Source organism: Carcharodon carcharias, chromosome 38, assembly GCF_017639515.1.
Source record: "Carcharodon carcharias isolate sCarCar2 chromosome 38, sCarCar2.pri, whole genome shotgun sequence".
NCBI classification, from domain to species: Eukaryota; Metazoa; Chordata; class Chondrichthyes; order Lamniformes; family Lamnidae; genus Carcharodon; species Carcharodon carcharias.
The window spans coordinates 1,218,371-1,240,445 of NC_054504.1; the positions used below are offsets into that span (position 1 = coordinate 1,218,371).

Here is a 22,075-nt window from a genome sequence, read left to right on the forward strand (position 1 = left end):
CTCTGAGGCTGTGCCCTCGGGTCCTAGTCTCTCCTACTAATGGAAACATCTTCCCCACGTCCACTCCATCCAGGCCTTTCAGTGTTCTGTAAGTTTCAATCAGATCCCCCTCCTCATCCTTCTAAACTCCATCGTGTATAGACCCAGAGTCCTCAAACCTTCCTCATATGTTAAGCCTTTCATTCCTGGGATCGTTCTCGTGAACCTCCTCTGGAACCTCTCCAGGGCCAGATCATCCTTCCTGAGATACACGGGGCCCAAAATTGCTCACAATATTCTAAACGTGGTCTGACCAGAGCCTTATAAAGCCTCAGCAGCACATCCCTGCTTTTATACTCTAGTCCTCTCGAAATAAATGCCAACATCGAATTTGCCTTCCTAACTACCGACTCAACCTGCAAGTTAACCTTAAGGGAATCCTGGACGAGGACTCCCCAAGTCCCTTTGCACTCCAGATTTCTGAATTAAAAAGCTAGACTTGATAATCGTGACCACGAAACCATTGTCCGATTGTCCTGAAAACTTATCTGGCTCACTCACGTCCTCTAGGGGATGAAATCTGCCCTCCTCACCCGCTCTGGCCTACATGTGACTCCAGACCCACAGCAATGTGGCTGTCCTTTAACAGCCCCTCTGAAATGGTCACTCAGTTGTATAAAATACGCTACGAAACCTTTAACAAAAAAAGGGAATGAAACCGAACGGACCACCCGGCATTGACCTAGGCACCGGAAACGACAACGGCAAACTCAGCCCCATCGACCCCGCAAAGCCCCCTCCTCGCTCACTCCTGGGGGCTGGTGCCAAAACTGGCAGAGCTGTCTCCCAGACTACTCAAGGTACAGCCTGACACAGTCATCCTCACTGAATCATACCTTACAGGAAAATGTCCCAGACTCCACCATCACCGTCCCTCTGGGTATGTCCTGTCCCACCGGCAGGGCAGACCCGGCAGAGTTTGGGACACAGGGGTATATACAGTCGGGAGGGAGTTGCTCCAGGGGGTTCCCTCAACATCGACTCCAGACCCCGTGAAGTCTCATGGCATCAGGTCAAATGTGGGCAAGGAAACCTCCTGCTGGTTACCACGTGCCGCCCTCACTCAGCTGACCACTCGGTGCTCCTCTATGTTGAACACCGCTTGGAGGAAGCACCGAGGGTGGCGAGGGCGCAGAATGTGCTCTGGGTGGGGGGACTTCAATGTCCATCACCAAGAGTGGCTCGGTAGCACCAGTACTGACCGAGCTGGCTGAGTCCCAAAGGACATAACAGCTAGACTGGGTCTGTGGCAGATGGTAGAGGGAACCAACAAGAGGGAAACACATACTTGACTTTGATTATCGGTAGGAGTGACCACCACACAGTCCCTGTCTTCGCACTGAGGTTACCCTCCATCGTGTTGACTGGCGCTACCACCGTGCTAAATGGGATAGACTTCAAACAGATCTAGCAACTCAAGACTGGGCATCCACGAGGCGCTGTGGTCCATCAGCAGCAGCAGAATTGTACTTGAACACAATCTGTAACCTCATGGCCCGGTATATCCCCCAACTCTACCATTACCATCAAGCCAAGGGATCAACGCAGGACTACTTGTGTGTCAAACAGCATAAGCAGCAAGTGACAGACAGAGCTAAGCGATCCCACAACCAACAGATCAGATCTAAGCTCTGCAGTCCTGCCACATCCAGTCGTGAATGGTGGTGGACAATTAAACAGCTCACTGGGAGGAAGAGGCTCCACAAGTATCCCCTTCCTCGGTGATGGAGGAGACCAGCACATCAGTGCAAAAGATAGGGCTGAAGCATTTGCTACAATCTTCAGCCAGAAGTGCCGAGTGGATGATCCATCTCAGCCTCCTCCAGAGGTCCCTAGCATCACAGATGCCAGTCTTTAGCCAATTCAATTCACTCCACGTGATATCAAGAAACGGCTGAAGGCACTGGATAATGCAAAGGCTATGGGCCCTGACAATATTCCAGCAATAGTGCTAGAGACTTGTGCTCCAGTACTTGCCGAGTCCCTAGCCAAGCTGTTCCAGTACAGCTCCAACACTGGCATCTACCCGGCTATGTGGAAAATTGCCCAGGTATGTCCTGTACACAAAAAGCAGGACAAATCCAACCCGATCAATTACTGTCCCATCTGTTTACTCTCCATCATCGGTAAAGTGATGGAAGGGGTCATCAACAGAGCTACCAAGCGTCACTTGCTTAGCAATAACCTGCTCACTGATGCCCAGTTTGGGTTCCGCCAGGGCCACTCAGCTCCTGACCTCATTACAGCCTTGGTTCAAACATGCATAACAGAGCTGAACTCCCGAGGTGAGGTGAGAGTGACTGCCCTTGATATCAAGGCAGCATTTGACCGAGTGTGGCATCAAGAAGCCCCAGCAAAACTGGAGTCAGTGGGGATCAGGGGGAAAACTCTCCGCTGGTTGGAGTCATACCCAGCACAAAGGAAGATGGTTGTGGTTGTTGGAGGTCAGTCATCTCAGCTCCAGGACATCACTGCAAGAGTTCCTCAGGGTTAGTGTCCTCGGCCCAACCATCTTCAGCTGCTTCATCAATGACCTTCCTTCCATCATAAGGTCAGAAGTGGGGATGTTCACTGATGTTTGCACAATGTTCAGCACCATTCGCGACTCCTCAGATACTGAAGCAGCCTCTTGGCCAAATGCAGCAAGACCTGGACACTATCCAGGCTCAGGGCTGACAAGTGGCAAATAACATTCACACCACACAAGTACCAGGCAATGACCATCTCCAACAAGACAGAATCCAAACAACGCCCCCTTGACATTCAATGGCATCACCATCACTGAATCCCCCACTATCAACATTCTGGGGGCTACCATTGACCAGAAACTGAGCTGGAACCAGCCATATAAATACTGTGGTAACAAGAGCAGGTCAGAGGCTGGGAATCCTGCGGAGAGTGACTCACCTCCTGACTCCCCCAAAGCCTGTCCACCATCTACAAGGCACCAGTCAGGAGTGTGATGGAATACTCTCCACTTGCCTGGATGAGTGCAGCTCGCACAACACTCAAGAAGCTCGACACCATCCAGGATAAAGCAGTCCCGCTTGATCGGCACCACATCCACAAACATTCACTTCCTCCACCACCGATGCACAGGGGCAGCAGTGTGTGTACCATCTACAAAATGCACTGCAGCAACTCGCCAAGGCTTCTTCGACAGCGCCGCCCAAACCCACGACCTCTACCATCTAGAAGGACAAGGGCAGCAGACACATGGGGAACACCACCACCTGGAAGTTCCCCTCTGAGCTCCTCACCATCCCGACTTGGAAATATATCGGCCATTCCTTCACTGTCGCTGGGGTCAAAATCCTGGAACTCCCTTCCTAACAGCACTGTGGGTGTACCTACACCACACGGACAAAATCCTGGAACTCCCTCCCTAACAGCGCTGTGGGTGTACCTACACCACATGGGACAAAATCCTGGAACTCCCTCCCTAACAGCGCCGTGAGTGTACCTACACCACATGGGACAAAATCCTGGAACTCCCTCCCTAACAGCGCCGTGGGTGTACCTACACCACACGGACAGAATCCTGGAACTCCCTCCCTAACAGCGCCGTGGGTGTACCTATACCACACGGACAGAATCCTGGAACTCCCTCCCTAACAGCGCCGTGGGTGTACCTATACCACACGGACAGAATCCTGGAACTCCCTCCCTAACAGTGCCGTGGGTGTACCAACACCACATGGGGACAGCAGCGGCTCAAGCAGGCCGCTCACCCACCACCGTCTCAAGGGGGCAATTAGGGACGGGCAACAAATGCTGGGCCTGGCCAGCGAATGAAAAATAACCTCCTTGCTCTTGTGCTCTACGCCCCTATGAATAAAGCCCAGGACACTGTCTGCTTTATTAACCGCTCTCTCCCCCTGTCCTGCCCCCTTCAAAGATTTACACACATATACACCCCCCCCCACCCCACCCACCCCCAGCTCCCTCTGCTCCTGCACTCCCATCATGAATCACTTCGTACTCCTCTGTGTTAAACTGTGTCTGCCACTTGCCAGCCCATCTCAGGGCACCGATAGCTGACTGCCTACCACAAGAAAACCCTGAACCTCACCCCCCGACACGCGCCAGGACATCACACGCCAGGACATCACACCCCTTCACCCACCCTCCGACACTCCCCGTCTCGATGACTTCCCCTCTCCCAGTTCCGCGCCCACCACCTCCCTCGCAAACCAGCCCCTCCACCTCACCCCTACTGCCCAAGCCCGCTTCCCACCTCCCCATTTTCCCCGCTCTGCTCCCCCACCCCCATCAACATTCCGGCTTGATCCTGTTTCCCACAATACTCCCCCCCTCGATCCCTCAATTCTCCCCCCTCGATCCTGCACCTACACACCTCACTCCTCCACCTCATCAGTCCTCCCCTGCCACTCAATCCTCCCCCTCCCACTCAAACCTCCCCTCCAACCTCAATCCTCCCCAACACCTTAATCCTCCCCTCTCCACCCCCCTCAATCCTCCCCTCTCCACCCCCCTCAATCCTCCCCTCTCGTTCCCCCCTCAATCATCCCCTCTCCACCCCCCTCAATCCTCCCCTCTCCACCCCCCTCAATCCTCCCCTCTCCTTCCCCCCTCAATCCTCCCCTCTCCATCCCCCTCAATCCTCCCATCTGCCCTCAATCCTCTACCCCTTCTCCCTTAATCCTCCCCTCCTGTCTCCCCATCAATCCTCCCTCCCCTCAATCCTTCCCTTCACCCTCAATCCTCCCTCCTCCCTCCCTCAAACCTCCACCCTCCCTCCTTCAATCCTCCCCCTCATCTCCCCCCAGCCCCTCAATCTTCCCCTCCCCCCTCAATCCTCTCCCTTCACCTCCCCCGTCAATCCTCTCTCATCTCCCTCAATCCTCCCCTCTCCTCCCTCAAATCTCCCCCTTCAATCTGTCCCCTCCCTTCTCAATCCTTCCCCCTCCCCCTCAATCCTGCCCCCTCCTCCCTCCCTTCTCCTCCCTCAATCCTCCCCCTTCAATCTGTCCCCTCCCTTCTCAATCCTTCCCCCTCCGCCTCAATCCTTCCCCCTCCCTCCTCAATCCTGCCCCTGCCCCCTCAATCCTCCTTCTCCCTCCTCAATCCTCACCCTCTCCCCTCAATCTTCCCTCCTCCCCCACCTCCCTCAATCCTCCCCCCACCCAATCCTCCCCCCCACCTCCCTCAATCCTCCCATTCCCCCAATCCTCCCCCCCACCTCCAATCCTCCCCTCCCCCAATCTTCCCCCTCCCCCACCTCCCTCAATCATCCCCCCATCTCCAATCCTCCCCCCTCCCCCAATCTTGCCCCTCCCCCACCTCCCTCAATCCCCCCTTCCCCCCACCTCCCTCAATCCCCCCTTCCCCCCACCTCCCTCAATCCTCCCTTCCCCCCACCTCCCTCAATCCTCCCCCAACTCCCTCAATCCTCCCCCCTCCTCCCTCAATCCTCCCCCTCAATCCTCACCCCTGCCCCCACCTCCCTCAATCCTCCCCCTCCCCACCACCTCCCTCAATCCTCCCCCCTCCCACCACCTCCCTCAATCCTCCCCCCACCACCTCACTCAATCCTCCCCCCTCCCCCTCACTCAATCCTCCCCCTCACTCAATCCTCCCCCTCACTCAATCCTCCCCCTCACTCAATCCTCCCCCTCACTCAATCCTCCCCCTCACTCAATCCTCCCCCCTCCCCCTCACTCAATCCTCCCCCTCCCCCCACTCAATCCTCCCCCTCCCCCTCACTCAATCCTCCCCCTCCCCCTTCACTCAATCCTCCCCCCTCCCCTCAATCTTCCCCCCTCCCCTCAATCCTCCCCCTCTCCCCTCAATCCTCCCCCTCCCCTCCACCTCCCTCAATCCTCCCCCTCCCCACAATCTTCCCCCTCCCCTCCACCTCCCTCAATCCTCCCCCTCCCCTCAATCTTCCCCCCTCCCCTCAATCCTCCCCCTCCCCTCCACCTCCCTCAATCCTCCCCCTCCCCTCAATCTTCCCCCCTCCCCACAATCTTCCCCCCTCCCCTCCACCTCCCTCAATCCTCCCCCTCCCCTCAATCTTCCCCCTCCCCTCCACCTCCCTCAATCCTCCCCCTCCCCTCAATCTTCCCCCCTCCCCTCCACCTTCCCCCTCCCCTCAATCTTCCCCCCCTCAATCTTCCCCCTCCCCTCAATCTTCCCCCTCAATCTTCCCCCTCCCCTCCACCTCCCTCAATCCTCCCCCTCCCCTCCACCTCCCTCAATCCTCCCCCTCCCCTCAATCTTCCCCCTCCCCTCAATCTTCCCCCCCTCCCCTCCACCTCCCTCAATCCTCCCCCTCCCCTCAATCTTCCCCCTCCCCTCAATCTTCCCCCCTCCCCTCCACCTCCCTCAATCCTCCCCCTCCCCTCAATCTTCCCCCTCCCCTCAATCTTCCCCCTCCCCTCAATCTTCCCCCTCCCCTCAATCTTCCCCCTCCCCTCCACCTCCCTCAATCCTCCCCCTCCCCTCAATCTTCCCCCTCCCCTCAATCTTCCCCCCTCCCCTCCACCTCCCTCAATCCTCCCCCTCCCCTCAATCTTCCCCCCTCCCCTCAATCTTCCCCCCTCCCCTCCACCTCCCTCAATCCTCCCCCTCCCCTCAATCTTCCCCCCTCCCCTCAATCTTCCCCCTCCCCTCCACCTCCCTCAATCCTCCCCCTCCCCTCAATCCTCCCCCTCCCCTCAATCTTCCCCCCTCCCCTCAATCTTCCCCCCTCCCCTCAATCTTCCCCCCTCCCCTCCACCTCCCTCAATCCTCCCCCTCCCCTCAATCTTCCCCCCTCCCCTCAATCTTCCCCCTCCCCTCCACCTCCCTCAATCCTCCCCCTCCCCTCAATCCTCCCCCTCCCCTCAATCTTCCCCCCTCCCCTCAATCTTCCCCCCTCCCCTCAATCTTCCCCCTCCCCTCCACCTCCCTCAGTCCTCCCCCCCTCTGGGGGTACTTGTTCTTGTGGGGGGGGGGGGTGGAGAAGGGTGGTGTTTATTAGGTGTTATTTATTCCCACCCCTCCCCCCTCCTCGTTTCCTGGGTGGTTTATTTACACCCCCACCCCCCCCCCCCCCTCTCTCTCTCTCTCTCTCCCTCTCAGACACTCACCATGGTCGCTTCAGCCCCAGCCCCGGGTCTTCCTCTATCCCACAATGCTCAGTGCCCTCCCCCTCGGAGGACCGGCGCCTGCGCTCCTCCGCTATCCCACAATGCCGGCCGGCGTCGATGGTGGATGGGGGTGGGGGGGGGGGGGTGCAGGACGTTCGAAACTCCGCCTCCTCGCCGATTGGGAGGTCGGGAGGACTCGCGGGTGGGACCTCCGCTATCCCACAAGGCGATGGGACCGGACGGGCGGGGGGGGGGGGGGGGTGGAGGAGTGGAGGGGGGGGGGAGGAGTCCGTAGCGACCTTTAAATGTAGCCCCGCCCCCTCATGGCAACATCTCCCTGTTTAGGCACGCCCCGCCCCCCCCAATGTTAGCACCGCCCCATTTTAACCACATTCCAATCCGTAACAGGTTATAGCTCCGCCCAGCATGCCATCCAGGCCATACCTTGGCACCGCCCCCTCATGTTGGTTCCGCCCCTTCCTTTAAACACGCTCTCTCACGTTAACCCCGCCCCTTCAAGTTAGGCCTGGCCCCACACGTATGCAGCGACCCCTTCTGTGAGCCCCGCCCATCGTGTTAGCTCCACCCCTTCACTTTAGCCCCTCCCCACACGTTAGACAGCATCCCTCCCCCAGTCATAGCCCTGTCCTATTGAAGACCCGCCTCTCATGTTATCCCCACCCCTCAGCTTAGCCACGCCCCGCCCTCTTAACACCGCCCCCCCAACCATAGACCCGCCCCTTATATCTGTCACTCCTCATTTTAGCCACGTCCCTCAGGTTCGCCCCGCCCCCTAAAGTCAGCCCCGTCCGATGTTAGCTCCGCCCAAGTAATAATAGCCCCGCCTCTCACCTTAGTCCCGCCCCTCGTGTCACTACGTCCTCGTGTTAGTCCCGCCCCTCGGGTTAGCCGTGCCCCTCAATTCTCGCCCCGCCCCCCAACGATAGACCTGCCCCTCATGTCAGCTCCTCCTCCCGTTAGCCCCGCCCCTCGCCTTGGCCCCGCCCCCGTCCAGACGTCACTGCGCTGCCATGTCAATCAATCAATCCAGCCGTCAAGCAACTTCGCGTTTTTGAATTGACCGAATTTTTTTTGCTTTTTTTTTCCCCCCCCCTCCGGAGTTTTTTCAATCTCTTGAAATTAGGGTCAGGTGAGGCGGGAGGGATAATAACATGAAAGATTGGCCGGAGGGCACTGTTTATTCATTTTACTTGAAGGCGTTAACGGACGGTTAAAGGCGTCACTTCCGCTCCGGCTGTAATCTTGGTCCCTTCGGGCATAATGGGGGCGGGGTTGGTGCCGCCGCCATCTTTGTGCGGGGCGTTCGCTCCAGCCAGAGGGTACTGACAGGCGGCCATATTCGTGCGTGGCATCCGCACCAGCGGGTGGGGGTGGGGGGGGGGTGGGGGGGGGGTGGGGGGGGGGGGGGGTTGGGGCGGCCGCGGCCATCTTAGTGCGGGGCCTCCGCTCCAGGCACGGGGTGAGGGTGGAGGAGGCGGCCATTTTGCTGCGGGGCGCACACCTGAGCGGGGCCGAGGCGGAGGCGCGGGGGCGGGGCGGCGGCCATCTTGTTGCGGGGCGTCCGCTCCAATGAGGGAGCGCGGGGGCAGCCCGGCCGGCCGGCCTGAGGGGCGCCCTCTCCAATCAGGGAGAGGGCGGGTCGGCCATCTTGTTGAGGGCGGCGCCTGAAGGAAGGAGAGAAGAGTAGAGATTCGGGCGGGAAGCTGCCAGAGGAAGCGGCCAGAGGAAGACTTGGGGGTTTGGGGGGTGGGGGGAAAAGAAAAGTGATTCAGTAAGAAACCCTGATTAACCAGCTCCATGAGCAGGTAACTACTCAAGGCAGCCACCCTGACCACCTTAGCCTTTTAGCTGCCAGTCACGCATGCTCAACGTTCTCTACTTAAAGGGAGTCGCTCCTGAATTCCCCTTACTGGGTTTATTAGTGACTATCTCGTACTGATAGACCCCGGACCTGGTCTTACCTGGGGTGAAACCTCTTCACGTCCGCCACCCCCCCCCCCCCACCCCGCACAAAAAAAAAAATCTCCCGCGCGCCCCCCCCCCCCCCCCAACCTTTGCTCTCAGCGGGATCTTGCTGTGCGCCGATCGGCCGGTCGAAAGCGGATCGCTCGCCGTCGAAAGGCTACCGGGGAGGCAGCAACTGTGGAAACACAAGCCCCCTCCCCAACCCCCCCCCCGCCCCCCCTCCCCAGCCAGGGAGGTCGCAGGCGGAGAGGGAGGGTAGACCAGGGTAACGCGGTAGATGTCATGTATCCAGGTTCCCCCCACAACCCCTTCGATCAGCTGCGTCCTGAAGAGACCGACGCCTAAGCTCGGGGAGCGCTGAGTCGGCGCCGGGGCCTGGCCGGCCTCACCCTTCGTGCCAACGATTCGCTGGCACGGTTCCGGCGTTGGCAGAGGACGCCCGCCCCGGCCGGAGGGCGCAGCCGGTCAATGCCGAGCAGGACAGCGAATAAACTCGCCGGCGTCCGGCAAGTTTTAGAAACGCGGCTAACTTACTTCCGTCTCTTTTTTTTTTTGCAGGCGATTGGCGAGATCGAGAAAGCCTGCCGTGGCCGGCCCGTTATGAGGGACGCTCTGCGGGCGCCCACAGGGGCTGAGGTGTGAGACGTTTCATCGCCCCCGAGTCCTCCTCCTGGCGCCCCCTACCCCGAACCCCACTCCCACCCACCCACCCACACCGCCCCGCGTCGCCATGGGCGATTCCCACCTGACCCGGACACCCATCCCAGTGCCGACTTTCTTCAAGCAGGCGGAGGGCTCCTTCTCCCTCAAGAGGCGGGGAAGGCCGGGGTCCCACAGCCTGACCCCCCGGCCGCCGGTCAAGACCGCCCTGCCCGTCAGCCGCGTCTTCCCCCGGCGGCAGCAGGCGTGGAGCCACCCGCGTCCCCAGAGCGTCTCTGGGAAGGAGTCAGCCGCCCAGCGGCTCAGCAGCCGGGTCTACGACGAGAGCAAAGAGGACCTCTACTTCGAGCAGTGCTTCCAGAAGATCATCAAGCTCGGTCATGGCTCCTTCGGGGAGGTGTTCAAGGTAGGTGCATCATCCCCCTTGAGTGGCAGCAGCTCAACTTGCCAACGTCACCGCGGGAGGCTGGGAAGGGAACGTAACAAACAGAAGCGGCAGTAGACCGCTCGGCCCGTCCCTGCCGTTCAATGCCGTCCTGGCCGATCTTGGCCCCTCAAACCCCATTTTCTCACCCACCTCCCCTTAATTCCCTGAGAGACCCAAAATCTGCCCATCCCAGCCTTAAATGCGTTCAGCGATGGGAGCGTCCACAACCCTCCGGAGTAGAGAATCCCATGGACTGACTACCCTTTGACTGAAGAAACTTCTCCTCCTAATAGTCTGAAATAATCGTCCCCTTATCCCGAGACAGTTGCCCCTCACCACCCACCGCCCCCCCAACCCGCCGCTCCCTCCCCGGTGTTTTAGATACCCCCCAACCAGCAGAAACCACCTCTCAACATCCGCCCTCTCGAACCCTTTCAGGATCCTGGGCATTTCAGCGAGATGGCCCTTCGTTCCCCTAAACTCTGGGAGAATACAGACCCAATTTACTCAGCCTCTTGTTGTCGGGTCCCTTCACTGCACTGCCTCCCAACGCAAGGATATCCTCCCTTAAATATGGAGACCAGAACTGCGCATGGTGCTTCAGGTGTGGCCTCACCAAAACCCTGTAGGATCGTAGCAAGACTTCCTTATTCTTGTACTCCAATCCCCTTGCAATAAAGGACAACACCACCACCTTCGATCTGTCCGCAAGCATGACCCAGACCTCCCTGTCGCTTGCCATTTTAACACTCCACCCTGCTCTCAAGCCCACATGTCTGTCCTTGGCCTGCTGCATTGTTCCAGTGAAGCCCAACGCAAACTGGAGGAACAGCACCTCATCTTCCGACTAGGCACTTTACAGCCTCCCGGACTGAATATTGAGTTCAACAACTTTAGATCATGAACTCTCTCCTCCATCCCCATCCCCTTTCCGATTTTCCCCCTCCTTTTTGTTTTTTCCAATAATTTATATAGATTTTTCTTTTCCCACCTATTTCCATTATTTTTAAATGTTTTACATCCATTGTTTTATCTCTACCTTTTAGCCTATTTTGATCCCTCCACCCCACCCCACCCCCACTAGGGCTATCTGTACCTTCCCCCCACCCCACCCCCACTAGGGCTATCTGTACCTTCCCCCCACCCCACCCCCACTAGGGCTATCTGTACCTTCCCCCCACCCCACCCCCACTAGGGCTATCTGTACCTTCCCCCCACCCCACCCCCACTAGGGCTATCTGTACCTTCACCCCACCCCCACTAGGTCTATCTGTACCTTCCCCCCCACCCCACCCCACCCCCACTAGGGCTATCTGTACCTTCACCCCACCCCCACTAGGGCTATCTGTACCTTCACCCCACCCCCACTAGGTCTATCTGTACCTTCACCCCACCCCCACTAGGTCTATCTGTACCTTCACCCCACCCCCACTAGGTCTATCTGTACCTTCCCCCCACCCCACCCCCACTAGGGCTATCTGTACCTTCACCCCACCCCACCCCCACTAGGGCTATCTGTACCTTCACCCCCACCCCCACTAGGGCTATCTGTACCTTCACCCCACCCCACCCCCACTAGGGCTATCTGTACCTTCACACCCACCCCCACTAGGGCTATCTGTACCTTCACCCCACCCCACCCCACCCCACCCCCACTAGGGCTATCTGTACCTTCACCCCACCCCACCCCCACTAGGGCTATCTGTACCTTCCCCCCACCCCACCCCCACTAGGGCTATCTGTACCTTCCCCCCACCCCACCCCCACTAGGGCTATCTGTACCTTCCCCCCACCCCACCCCCACTAGGGCTATCTGTACCTTCACCCCACCCCACCTCCACTAGGGCTATCTGTACCTTTCCCCCACCCCACCCCCACTAGGGCTATCTGTACCTTCCCCCCACCCCACCCCCACTAGGGCTATCTGTACCTTCACCCCACCCCCACTAGGGCTATCTGTACCTTCACCCCACCCCCACTAGGGCTATCTGTACCTTCACCCCACCCCCACTAGGGCTATCTGTACCTTCACCCCACCCCCACTAGGGCTATCTGTACCTTCACCCCACCCCACCCCCACTAGGTCTGTCTGTACCTTCCCCCCACCCCCACTAGGGCTATCTGTACCTTCACCCCACCCCACCCCCACTAGGGCTATCTGTACCTTCACCCCACCCCACCCCCACTAGGGCTATCTGTACCTTCACCCCACCCCACCCCCACTAGGGCTATCTGTACCTTCACCCCACCCCACCCCCACTAGGGCTATCTCTACCTTTCCCCCACCCCACCCCCACTCGGTCTATCTGTACCTTGCTCGTCCTGCTTTCTACCCTTAATTCGCACATTCCTTTAGATAATATCACCACCTTCAACACCTCTTTGTCCTTTTGTCTGTGACATCTTTTGGTTATCTCCACCTATCACTGGCCCTCTATCCAGCTCTACTTGTCCCACCCCCCGTTAAACCAGCTTATATTTCACCCCTTTCCTATTTTTCCTTAGTTCTGTTGAAGAGTCATGTGGACTCGAAACGTTAACTGTGTCCCTCTCCGCAGATGCTGCCAGACCTGCTAGGTTTTTCCAGCTATTTCTGTTTCTGTTTTGGATTTCCAGCATCCTCAGTTCCAAGCCTTTACCACACTTTCCCTTCCTGATTTCTTGTGGTACCTCCATGCTAACTTCCTGCCTTTCTTGTACGGGCACACCCAAGTCCCTCTGAACATCAACATCTGCAAGAATCCCAACTTTTTTAAAAAAAAAAATTCTGCTTTTCTATTCTTACAACTGAAGTGAATAACTTCATCACATCCCTACGTTATACCTCATCTGCTATCTTCGTGCCCTCTCACTTAACCTGTCCGTAATTCTTTGTGTCCTCCACGCAGCTTACTTTCCCCCCCTAGCTTGCTATCATCAGCAAATTTTGATACATTACTGTTTGTCTCTCCATCCAAGTCATTAACATAGATTGTAAATAGCTGAGACTCTGGCACTGAACCTTGCGGCACTCTTCAAAGAGGCGGTAGAGGGTCTGCAAAGGGCTTTAGACAAATTAAGACCGTAGGATGTAGGAACAGATGTAGGCCATTCGACCCATCGAGTCTGCTCCGCCATTCAATGAGATCATGGCTGATCTGATAATCCTCAACTCCACTTTCCTGCCCTTTCCCCATAACCCTCGATTTCCCTTCCTGATTAAAAATCTGTCTATCCCAGCCTTGAATATACCAACGACCCAGCCTCTACATCCCTCTGCGCTAAAGAATTCCATAGATTAACTACCCTCTCAGAGAAGAAATTCCTCCTCACTTCTGTTTTTAAATGGGTGACCCCTTACTCCGAGGTTATGCCCTCTGGTCCTAGACTCTCCCACAAGGGGAAACAACCTCTCAACATCTACCGAGTCAAGCCCCCTAAGGATCTTACATGTTTCAATAAGGTCGCCTCTCATTCCTCTAAACTCCAATGAGTACAGGCCCAACCTACTCAACCTCTCCTCATAAGAAAATCCCTCCATCCCCGGAATCAACCTAGTGAACCTTCTCTGGACTGCCTCCAATGCCAGTATATCTTCCCTTAGATCAGGGGACCGAGAGGATTCCAGTACAGGAACAGGGATGTCTTGCTGCAATTATACAGGGACTTGGTGAGACCACACCTGGAATATTGTGCGCAGTTTTGGTCTCCTTATCTGAGGAAGAATGTACTTGCTGTAGAGGGAGTGCAGCGAAGGTTTACCAGACTGATTCCTGGGATGGCGGGTCTGACATATGAGGAGAGATTGAGTCGGTTAGGATTATATTGGCCGGGTGGTTAACAGTGAGGTTGAGTGTCTTGGGCGACAGGAAGATATAGACGGGATGGTCAAATGGGCAGATGGAGTTTAACCCTGAAAAGTGTGGGGTAATACACTTTGGAAGGAGTAATTTGACAAGGAAGTATTCAATGAACGACATGACACTAGGAAGTTCTGAGGAACAAAGGGACCTTGGCGTGTGTGTCCATAGATCTCTGAAGGCGGAGGGGCATGTTAGTGGGGTGGTGAAAAAGGAATATGGGACACTTGCCTTTATCAATCGAGGCATAGATTACAAAAGTAGGGAGGTGATGTTGGAGTTGTATAGAACCTTGGTGAGGCCACAGCTGGAGTACTGTGTGCAGCTCTGGACCCCACATTATAGGAAGGATGTGATTGCACTGGAGGGAGTGGAGAGGAGATTCACCAGGATGTTGCCTGGGATGAAACATTTAAGTTACGAAGAGAGGTTTGGATAGACTTGGGTTGTTTTCGTTGGAGCAGAGAAGACTGAGGGGCGACCCTGATCGAGGTGGACAAGATTATGAGGGGCATGGACAGGGTGGATAGGGAGCAGCTGTTCCCCTTAGTTGAAGGGTCAGTCACAAGGGGACATAAGTTCAAGTTGAGGGGCAGGAGGTTTAAGGGGGGGATGTGAGGAGAAACCTTTTTACCCAGAAGGTGGTGAGGGTCTGGAATGCACTGCCTGGGAGGGTGGTGGAGGCGGGTTAGACTCACAACCTTTAAAAAGTTCCTGGATGAACACTCGGCACCTCATAACATTCAAGGCGATAGGGCCGAGTGCTGGTCAATGGGATTAGGGAGGTAGGTCAGGTGTTTCTCACAGTGTCGGTGCAGACTCGTTGGGCCGAAGGGCCTCTTCTGCACTCTGTGATTCTATATTCGCTGGAGTTCAGAAGAATGAATTGGGGGGGGATGGGATCTCATAGAAACCTATAGAATTCTAACAGGACTAGACAGGGTAGATGCAGGAAGGATGTTCCCGATGGTGGGTGTGGGGAGTCCAGAACCAGGGGTCACAGTCTGAGAATACGAGGTAGACCATTTAGGACTGAGATGAGGAGAGATTTCTTCACCTAGCGAGTGGTGAGCCTGTGGATTTCGCTACCACCGAAAGCAGTTGAGGCCAAAACATTGTGCGTCTTCAAGAAGGTGTTAGATATAGCTCTTGGGGCGAAAGGGATCAAAGGATATGGGGAGAAAGTGGGCGCAGGGCTATTGACTTGGATGATCAGTCATGATCATAATGAATGGGGGAGCAGGCTCGAAGGGCTGAATGGCCTATTCCTGCTCCTCGTTTCTATTGTTCACAGTATTCTAGGTGTGGTCTAACTGGTGCCTTGTATAGTTTTAGCAAGACTTTATACCCCATTCCCTTTGAAGTAAAGGCTGACATTCCTGTGAGTCAGCAAGCATTTGTTTGGAGTACAATGAGGGAAAATATGAGGGTTGTCCACATTTTCAGGACAAATACAAAAGCAGGAATATTGAAGAGAGAGACTGCAGGACTCTGTGGTACCAGTGCGATCTGGGTGCCCTGGTGGGAGGGAGTGAATGTTTGTGGATGTGGTGCCGATCGAGCAGGGGCTGCTTTGTCCTGGACGGTGTCGAGCTTCTTGAGTGTTGTGGGAGCTGCACTCATCCAGGCAAGTGGGGAGTGTCCCATCACACTCCTGACTTGTGCCTTGTAGATGGTGGACAGGCTTTGGGGGAGTCAGGAGGTGAGTTACTCTCCGCAGGATCCCCAGCCTCTGACCTGCTCTTGTAACCACAGTATTTATATGGCTGGTTCCAGTTCAGTTTCTGGTCAATGGTAACCCCCAGGATGTTGATAGTGGGGGGATTCAGTGATGGTAATGGCATTGAATGTCAAGGGGCCGATGGTTGGATTCTCTTTTGTTGGAGATGGTCATTACCTGGCACTTGTGTGGTATGAACGTTACTCACCGCTTGTCAGCCCTGAGCCTGGATATTGTCCGGGTCTTGCTGCATTTGGACATGGACTGCTTCAGTATCTGAGGAGTCGCGAATGGTGCTGGACACAGAATTGACAGAATTTGTTTTTATTCATTCAAGAGATGTGGGCTGTTGCTGACTAGGCCAGCATTTATTCCACATCCCTAATTGACCCTTGAGAAGGTGGTGGGTGAGCTGCCTTCTTGAGCCGCTGCAGTCCCTGTGTGGTGTACGTACACCCACAGCGCTGTTAGGGAGGGAGTTCCAGGATTTTGTCCGTGTGGTGTAGGTACACCCACAGCGCTGTTAGGGAGGGAGTTCCAGGATTTTGTCCGTGTGGTGTAGGTACACCCGCGGCGCTGTTAGGGAGGGAGTTCCAGTATTTTGTCCCGTGTGGTGTAGGTACACCCACAGCGCTGTTAGGGAGGGAGTTCCAGGATTTTGTCCGTGTGGTGTAGGTACACCCACGGCGCTGTTAGGGAGGGAGTTCCATGATTTTGTCAGTGTGGTGTAAGTACACCCACAGCGCTGTTAGGGAGGGAGTTCCAGGATTTTGTCCCGTGTGGTGTAGGTACACCCATGGTGCTGTTAGGGAGGGAGTTCCAGGATTTTGTCCCGTGTGGTGTAGGTACACCCACGGCGCTGTTAGGGAGGGAGTTCCAGGATTTTGTCCGTGTGGTGTAAGTACACCCACGGCACTGTTAGGGAGGGAGTTCCAGGATTTTGTCCCGTGTGGTGTAGGTACACCCACGGCGCTGTTAGGGAGGGAGTTCCAGGATTTTGTCCGTATGGTGTAGGTACACCCATGGCGCTGTTAGGGAGGGAGTTCCAGGATTTTGTCCCCTGTGGTGTAGGTACACCCACGGCGCTGTTAGGGAGGGAGTTCCAGGATTTTGACCCCAGTGACAGTGAAGGAACGGCCGATATATTTCCAAGTCGGGATGGTGAGGGGCTCGGAGGGGAACTTCCAGGTGGTGGTGGTGTTCCCCATGTGTCTGCTGCCCTTGTCCTTCTAGACGGTAGAGGTCGTGGGTTTGGGCGACGCTGTCAAAGGAGCCTTGGCGAGTTACTGCAGTGCATCTTGTAGATGGTACACACACTGCTGCCATTATGTGTCGGTGGTGGAGGGAGTGAATGTTTTTGGACGGGGGGGCCGATTGAGCGGGGGCTGCTTTGTCCTGGATGGTGTCGAGCTTCTTGAGTGTTGTGGGAGCCGCACTCATCCAGTCAAGTGGGGAGTGTCCCATCACACTCCTGACTGGTGCCTTGTAGATGGTGGACAGGTTTTGGGGAGTCAGGAGGTGAGTTACCCTCCGCAGGATTCCCAGCCTTCTGACCTGCTCTTGTAGCCACAGTATTCATTGGGGAGGCGATGGCGCATGGGTATTGCCCTTGGACTAGTATTCCGGAGACCCAGTGTAACACTCAGGGGACCAGGGTTCGAATCCTGCTACAGCAGATGGTGGAATTTCAATTCAATAAAATAAAAAAAATCCTGAATGAAAAGACCATGAAACCAGTGTCGTTGTAATAATCCCATCTGGTTTACTAATGACCTTTAAGGAAGGAAATCTCACCTGGTCTGGCCTGGAGACTCCAGGTTGACTCTTCAGCGCCCCATGAACAAGGGATGAAATCAGTGCTGGCCTAGCCCACATCCAATGATTTAATAAAATAGTATTTATATGGCTGGTCCCAGTTCAGTTTCTGGTCAATGGTAACCCCCAGGATGTTGATAATGGGGGGATTCAGTGACGGTGATGCCATTGAACGTCAAGGGGGCGATGGTTGGATTCTCTCTTGTTGGAGGTGGTCATTGCCTGGCACTTTTGTGGCGCAAATGTTACTCTCCACTTGCCAGCCCCAATCCTGGATATTGTCCAGGTCTCGCTGCATTTGGACACGGGGGCTGCTTCAGTACCTGAGGAGTCGCGAATGGTGCCGGACACGGAATTATGTCGGAATCGGAACCGGCCGGGTTGCGCCGGGACCGGCCGTGTTGCGCCGGGACCGGGACCGGCCGTGTTGCGCCGGGACCGGGACCGGCCGTGTTGCGCCGGGACCGGGACCGGCCGTGTTGCGCCGGGACCGGGAGAGATATGGTGGGACCGGGGCCGACAGAGTTATGCCGGGACCGGGGCCGACAGAGTTGTGCCGGGACCGGGGCCGACAGAGTTGTGCCGGGACCGGGGCCGACAGAGTTGTGCCGGGACCGGGGCCGACAGAGTTGTGCCGGGACCGGGGCCGACAGAGTTGTGCCGGGACCGGGGCCGACAGAGTTGTGCCGGGACCGGGGCCGACAGAGTTGTGCCGGGACCGGGGCCGACAGAGTTGTGCCGGGACCGGGGCCGACAGAGTTGTGCCGGGACCGGGGCCGACAGAGTTATGCCGGGACCGGGGCCGACAGAGTTATGCCGGGACCGGGGCCGACAGAGTTATGCCGGGACCGGGGCCGACAGAGTTATGCCAGGACCGGGGCCGACAGAGTTATGCCGGGACCGGGGCCGACAGAGTTATGCCGGGACCGGGGCCGACAGAGTTATGCCGGGATCGGGGCTGACAGAATTGAGGTGCCCGGCACCCGTGCTCACTCTGCCCTTTTCCTCTCGGGTGCCCGGCACACCCTCCTCTCTCTCCCCCTTCCACACCCACCCCCTTGCAGGTCAGGAGCAAGGAAGACGGGAAGCTGTACGCCGTCAAGCGCTCGATGGAGCTCTTCCGCGGCGAGTCAGACCGCTCGCGCAAGCTGGAGGAGGCGCAGAAGCACGAGCGGCTGGGGGCCCACGCCAACCTGGTGGGCTTCGTGCGGGCCTGGGAGGAAGGGCGGCGCCTCTACATCCAGACGGAGCTGTGCGACGCCAGCCTGCAGCAGTACGCCGAGGGGCGTTGCCCGCTGCCCGAGCGGCGGGTCTGGGCCTTCCTGGCCGACCTCGCCGCTGCCCTGAAGCATCTCCACGACCGGGGCCTGGCGCACATGGACGTCAAGCCGGCCAACGTCTTCGTGGCCGGGGGCCGCCTCTGCAAGCTGGGCGACTTCGGGCTCCTGCTCGAGCTGGACGGAGGAGACTTCAGCGACGCCCAGGAGGGGGACCCCAAGTACATGGCGCCCGAACTGCTGGACGGGGTCTACAGCAAGGCGGCCGACGTCTTCAGGTACCGGGTGTCACCGCACGTTAGATACGCTGTCCTTTTCCCCCCCTCTGGGACCGGGTGTCACAGTGCGTTAGATACACTGTCTTTTCCCCCTCTGGGACTGGGTGTCACAGTGCGTTAGATACACTGTCTTTTCCCCCTCTGGGAACAGGTGTCACAGTGCGTTAGATACACTGTCCTTTCCCCCTCTGGGACCGGTTGTCACAGTGCGTTAGATACACTCTCCTTTCCCCCTCTGGGACCGGGTGTCACAGTGCGTTAGATACACTGTCCTTTCCCCCTCTGGGACCGGGTGTCACAGTGCGTTAGATACACTGTCCTTTCCCCCTCTGGGACCGGGTGTCACAGTGCATTAGATACACTGTCCTTTCTCGCTCTGGGACCGGGTGTCACCGCGCATTAGATGCACTGTATTTTCTTCCTCTGGGACAGGGTGTCACAGTGCGTTAGACACACTGTCCTTTCCCCCTCTGAGACCGGGTGTCACAGTGCGTTAGATACACTGTCATTTCCCCCTCTGGGACCGGGTGTCACAGTGCGTTAGATACACTGTCCTTTCCCCCTCTGGGACTGGGTGTCACAGTGCGTTAGATACACTGTCCTTTCCCCTTCAGGGACCCGGTATCACAGTGCATTAGATACACTGTCCTTTCCCCCTCTGGGACCGGGTGTCACAGTGCGTTAGATACACTGTCCTTTCCCCCTCTGGGACCGGGTGTCACAGTGCGTTAGATACACTGTCCTTTTCCCCTCTGGGACCGGGTGTCACAGTGCGTTAGATACACTGTCCTTTCCTCCTCTGGGACCGGGTGTCACAGTGCGTTAGGTACACTGTCCTTTCCCCCTCTGGGATCGGGTGTCACAGTGCGTCAGATACACTGTCCTTTCCACCTCTGGGACCGGGTGTCACAGTGCGTTAGATACACTGTCCTTTCCCCCTCTGAGACCAGGCGTCACAGTGCATTAGGTACACTGTCCTTTCCCCACTCTGGGACCGGGTGTCACAGTGCGTTAGATACACTGTCCTTTCCCCCTCTGGGACCGGGTATCACAGTGCGTTAGATACACTGTAGTTTCTCCCTCTGCGACCGGGTGTCACACTGCATTAGATACACTGTCCTTTCCCCCTGTGGGACTGGGTGTCACAGTGTGTTAGATACACTGTCCCTTCCCACTCTGGGACTAGGTGTCACAGTGTGTTAGATACACTGTCCTTTCCCCCTCAGGGACCAGCTGTCACAGTGCCTTAGATACACTGTCCTTTCCCCCCTGTGGGACCAGCTGTCACAGTGCCTTAGATACACTGTCCTTTCCCCCTCTGGGACCGGGTGACACAGTGCGTTAGATACACTGTCCTTTCTCCCTCTGGGACGGGGTGTCACAGTGCGTTAGATACACTGTCCTTTCCCCCTCTGGGACCGGGTGTCACAGTTCGTTAGATACACTGTCCTTTCCCCCTCTGGGACCGGATGTCACAGTGCATTAGAAAAACTGTCCCTTTCCCCTCAGGAACCTGTGTCACAGTGCAGTAGATACACTGTCCCTTCCCCCTCTGGAACAGCGTGTCACAGTGCGTTAGATACGCTGTCCTTTCCCCCTCTGGGACTGGGTGTCACAGTGTGTTAGATACACTGTCCTTTCGCAATCCGGGACCGGGTGTCATAGTGCGTTAGATACGCTGTCCTTTCCCCCAATGGGATTGGGTGTCACAGTGCGTTAGATACGCTGTCCTTTCCCCCTCTGGAACCAGGTGTCACAGTGCGTTAGATACACTGTCCTTTCCCCCTCTGGGACCAGGTGTCACAGTGCGTTAGATACACTGTCCTTTCCCCCTCGGGGACCGGGTTTCACAGTGCGTTAGATACGCTGTCCTTTTCTCTTCTGGGACCGGGTGTCACAGTGCGTTAGATACACTGTCCTTTCACCCTCTGGGATCGGGTGTTATAGTGCGTTAGACACACTGTCCTTTCCCCCTTCTGGGACCGGATGTCACAGTGCGTTAGATACACTGTCATTTTCCCCTCTTGGACCGGGTGTCAGAGTGCATTACATACACTGTCTTTTCCCCCTCAGGGACAGGGTGTCACAGTGCGTTAGATACACTGTCCTTTCCACCTCTGGGACCGGGTGTCAAGGTGCATTACATACACAGTCCTTTCCCCGCCCTGGGACCGGGTGTCACAGTGCGTTAGATACACTGTCCTTTCCCCCTCTGGGACCAGGTGTCACAGTGCGTTAGATATACTGTCCATTCCCCCAGGGACCAGGTGTCACCGTGCGTTAGATACACTGTCCTTTCCCCCTCTGGGACCGGGTGACACAGTGCGTTAGATACAGTGTATTTTCCCCCTCTGGGACCAGGTGTCACAGTGCGTTAGATACACTGTCCATTCCCCCTCTGGGACCGGGTGTCACAGTGCGTTAGATACACTGTCCTTTCCCCCTCTGGGACCAGGTGTTACAGCACTTCAGATACACTGTCCTTTCCACCTCTGGGACCGGGTGTCACAGTGCGTTAGATACACTGTCCTTTTCCCCTCTGGGACCGGGTGTCACAGTGCGTTAGATACACTGTCCTTTTCCCCTCTGGGACCGGGTGTCACAGTGCGTTAGATACACTGTCCTTTCCCCTTCTGGGACTGGGTGTCACAGTGTGTTAGATACACTGTCCTTTTCCCCCTGTGTTGTGCTGTTTTTTTACCAGGGCTTGTGCGATATTGTAACATTTTGTCTCTTTCCCTCTGGCACAGTTTGGGAATGACCATCCTGGACATCAGCTGTAACCTGGAGCTCCCTCGGAGCGGGGACGGTTGGCAGAAACTCCGTCAGGGTTACCTGCCCCAGGAGTTTGTTTCAGGTAAGGGTTAGCCGAGGGGTGGACAGCAGCATCCGGCCCGGTGTCTAGCATAGCCCGATCTCACTCAGCCTCGGATTGAGGGG

The 22,075-nt window shown here is 56.7% G+C and overlaps 2 protein-coding genes across 2 annotated transcripts in view; one reads left to right on the forward strand and one right to left on the reverse strand.

Moving 5' to 3' along the window:
- Positions 1-7,260, reverse strand: part of elob (elongin B) — an 80,894-nt gene extending 73,634 nt beyond the window's left edge. The window contains exon 1 of the mRNA XM_041180043.1: positions 7,134-7,260. Coding sequence (XP_041035977.1) covers positions 7,134-7,136 — 3 coding nt within the window. The 5' untranslated portion in view covers positions 7,137-7,260. The remainder of the gene's footprint in view (positions 1-7,133) is intronic.
- Positions 7,261-8,859: 1,599 nt separating this feature from the next.
- The window catches only part of pkmyt1 (protein kinase, membrane associated tyrosine/threonine 1), a 56,765-nt gene continuing 43,549 nt past the window's right edge, over positions 8,860-22,075 (forward strand). Inside the window, exons 1-4 of the mRNA XM_041180041.1 lie at positions 8,860-8,959; positions 9,678-10,185; positions 18,645-19,135; positions 21,886-21,992. Coding sequence (XP_041035975.1) covers positions 9,850-10,185; positions 18,645-19,135; positions 21,886-21,992 — 934 coding nt within the window. The 5' untranslated portion in view covers positions 8,860-8,959; positions 9,678-9,849. The remainder of the gene's footprint in view (positions 8,960-9,677; positions 10,186-18,644; positions 19,136-21,885; positions 21,993-22,075) is intronic.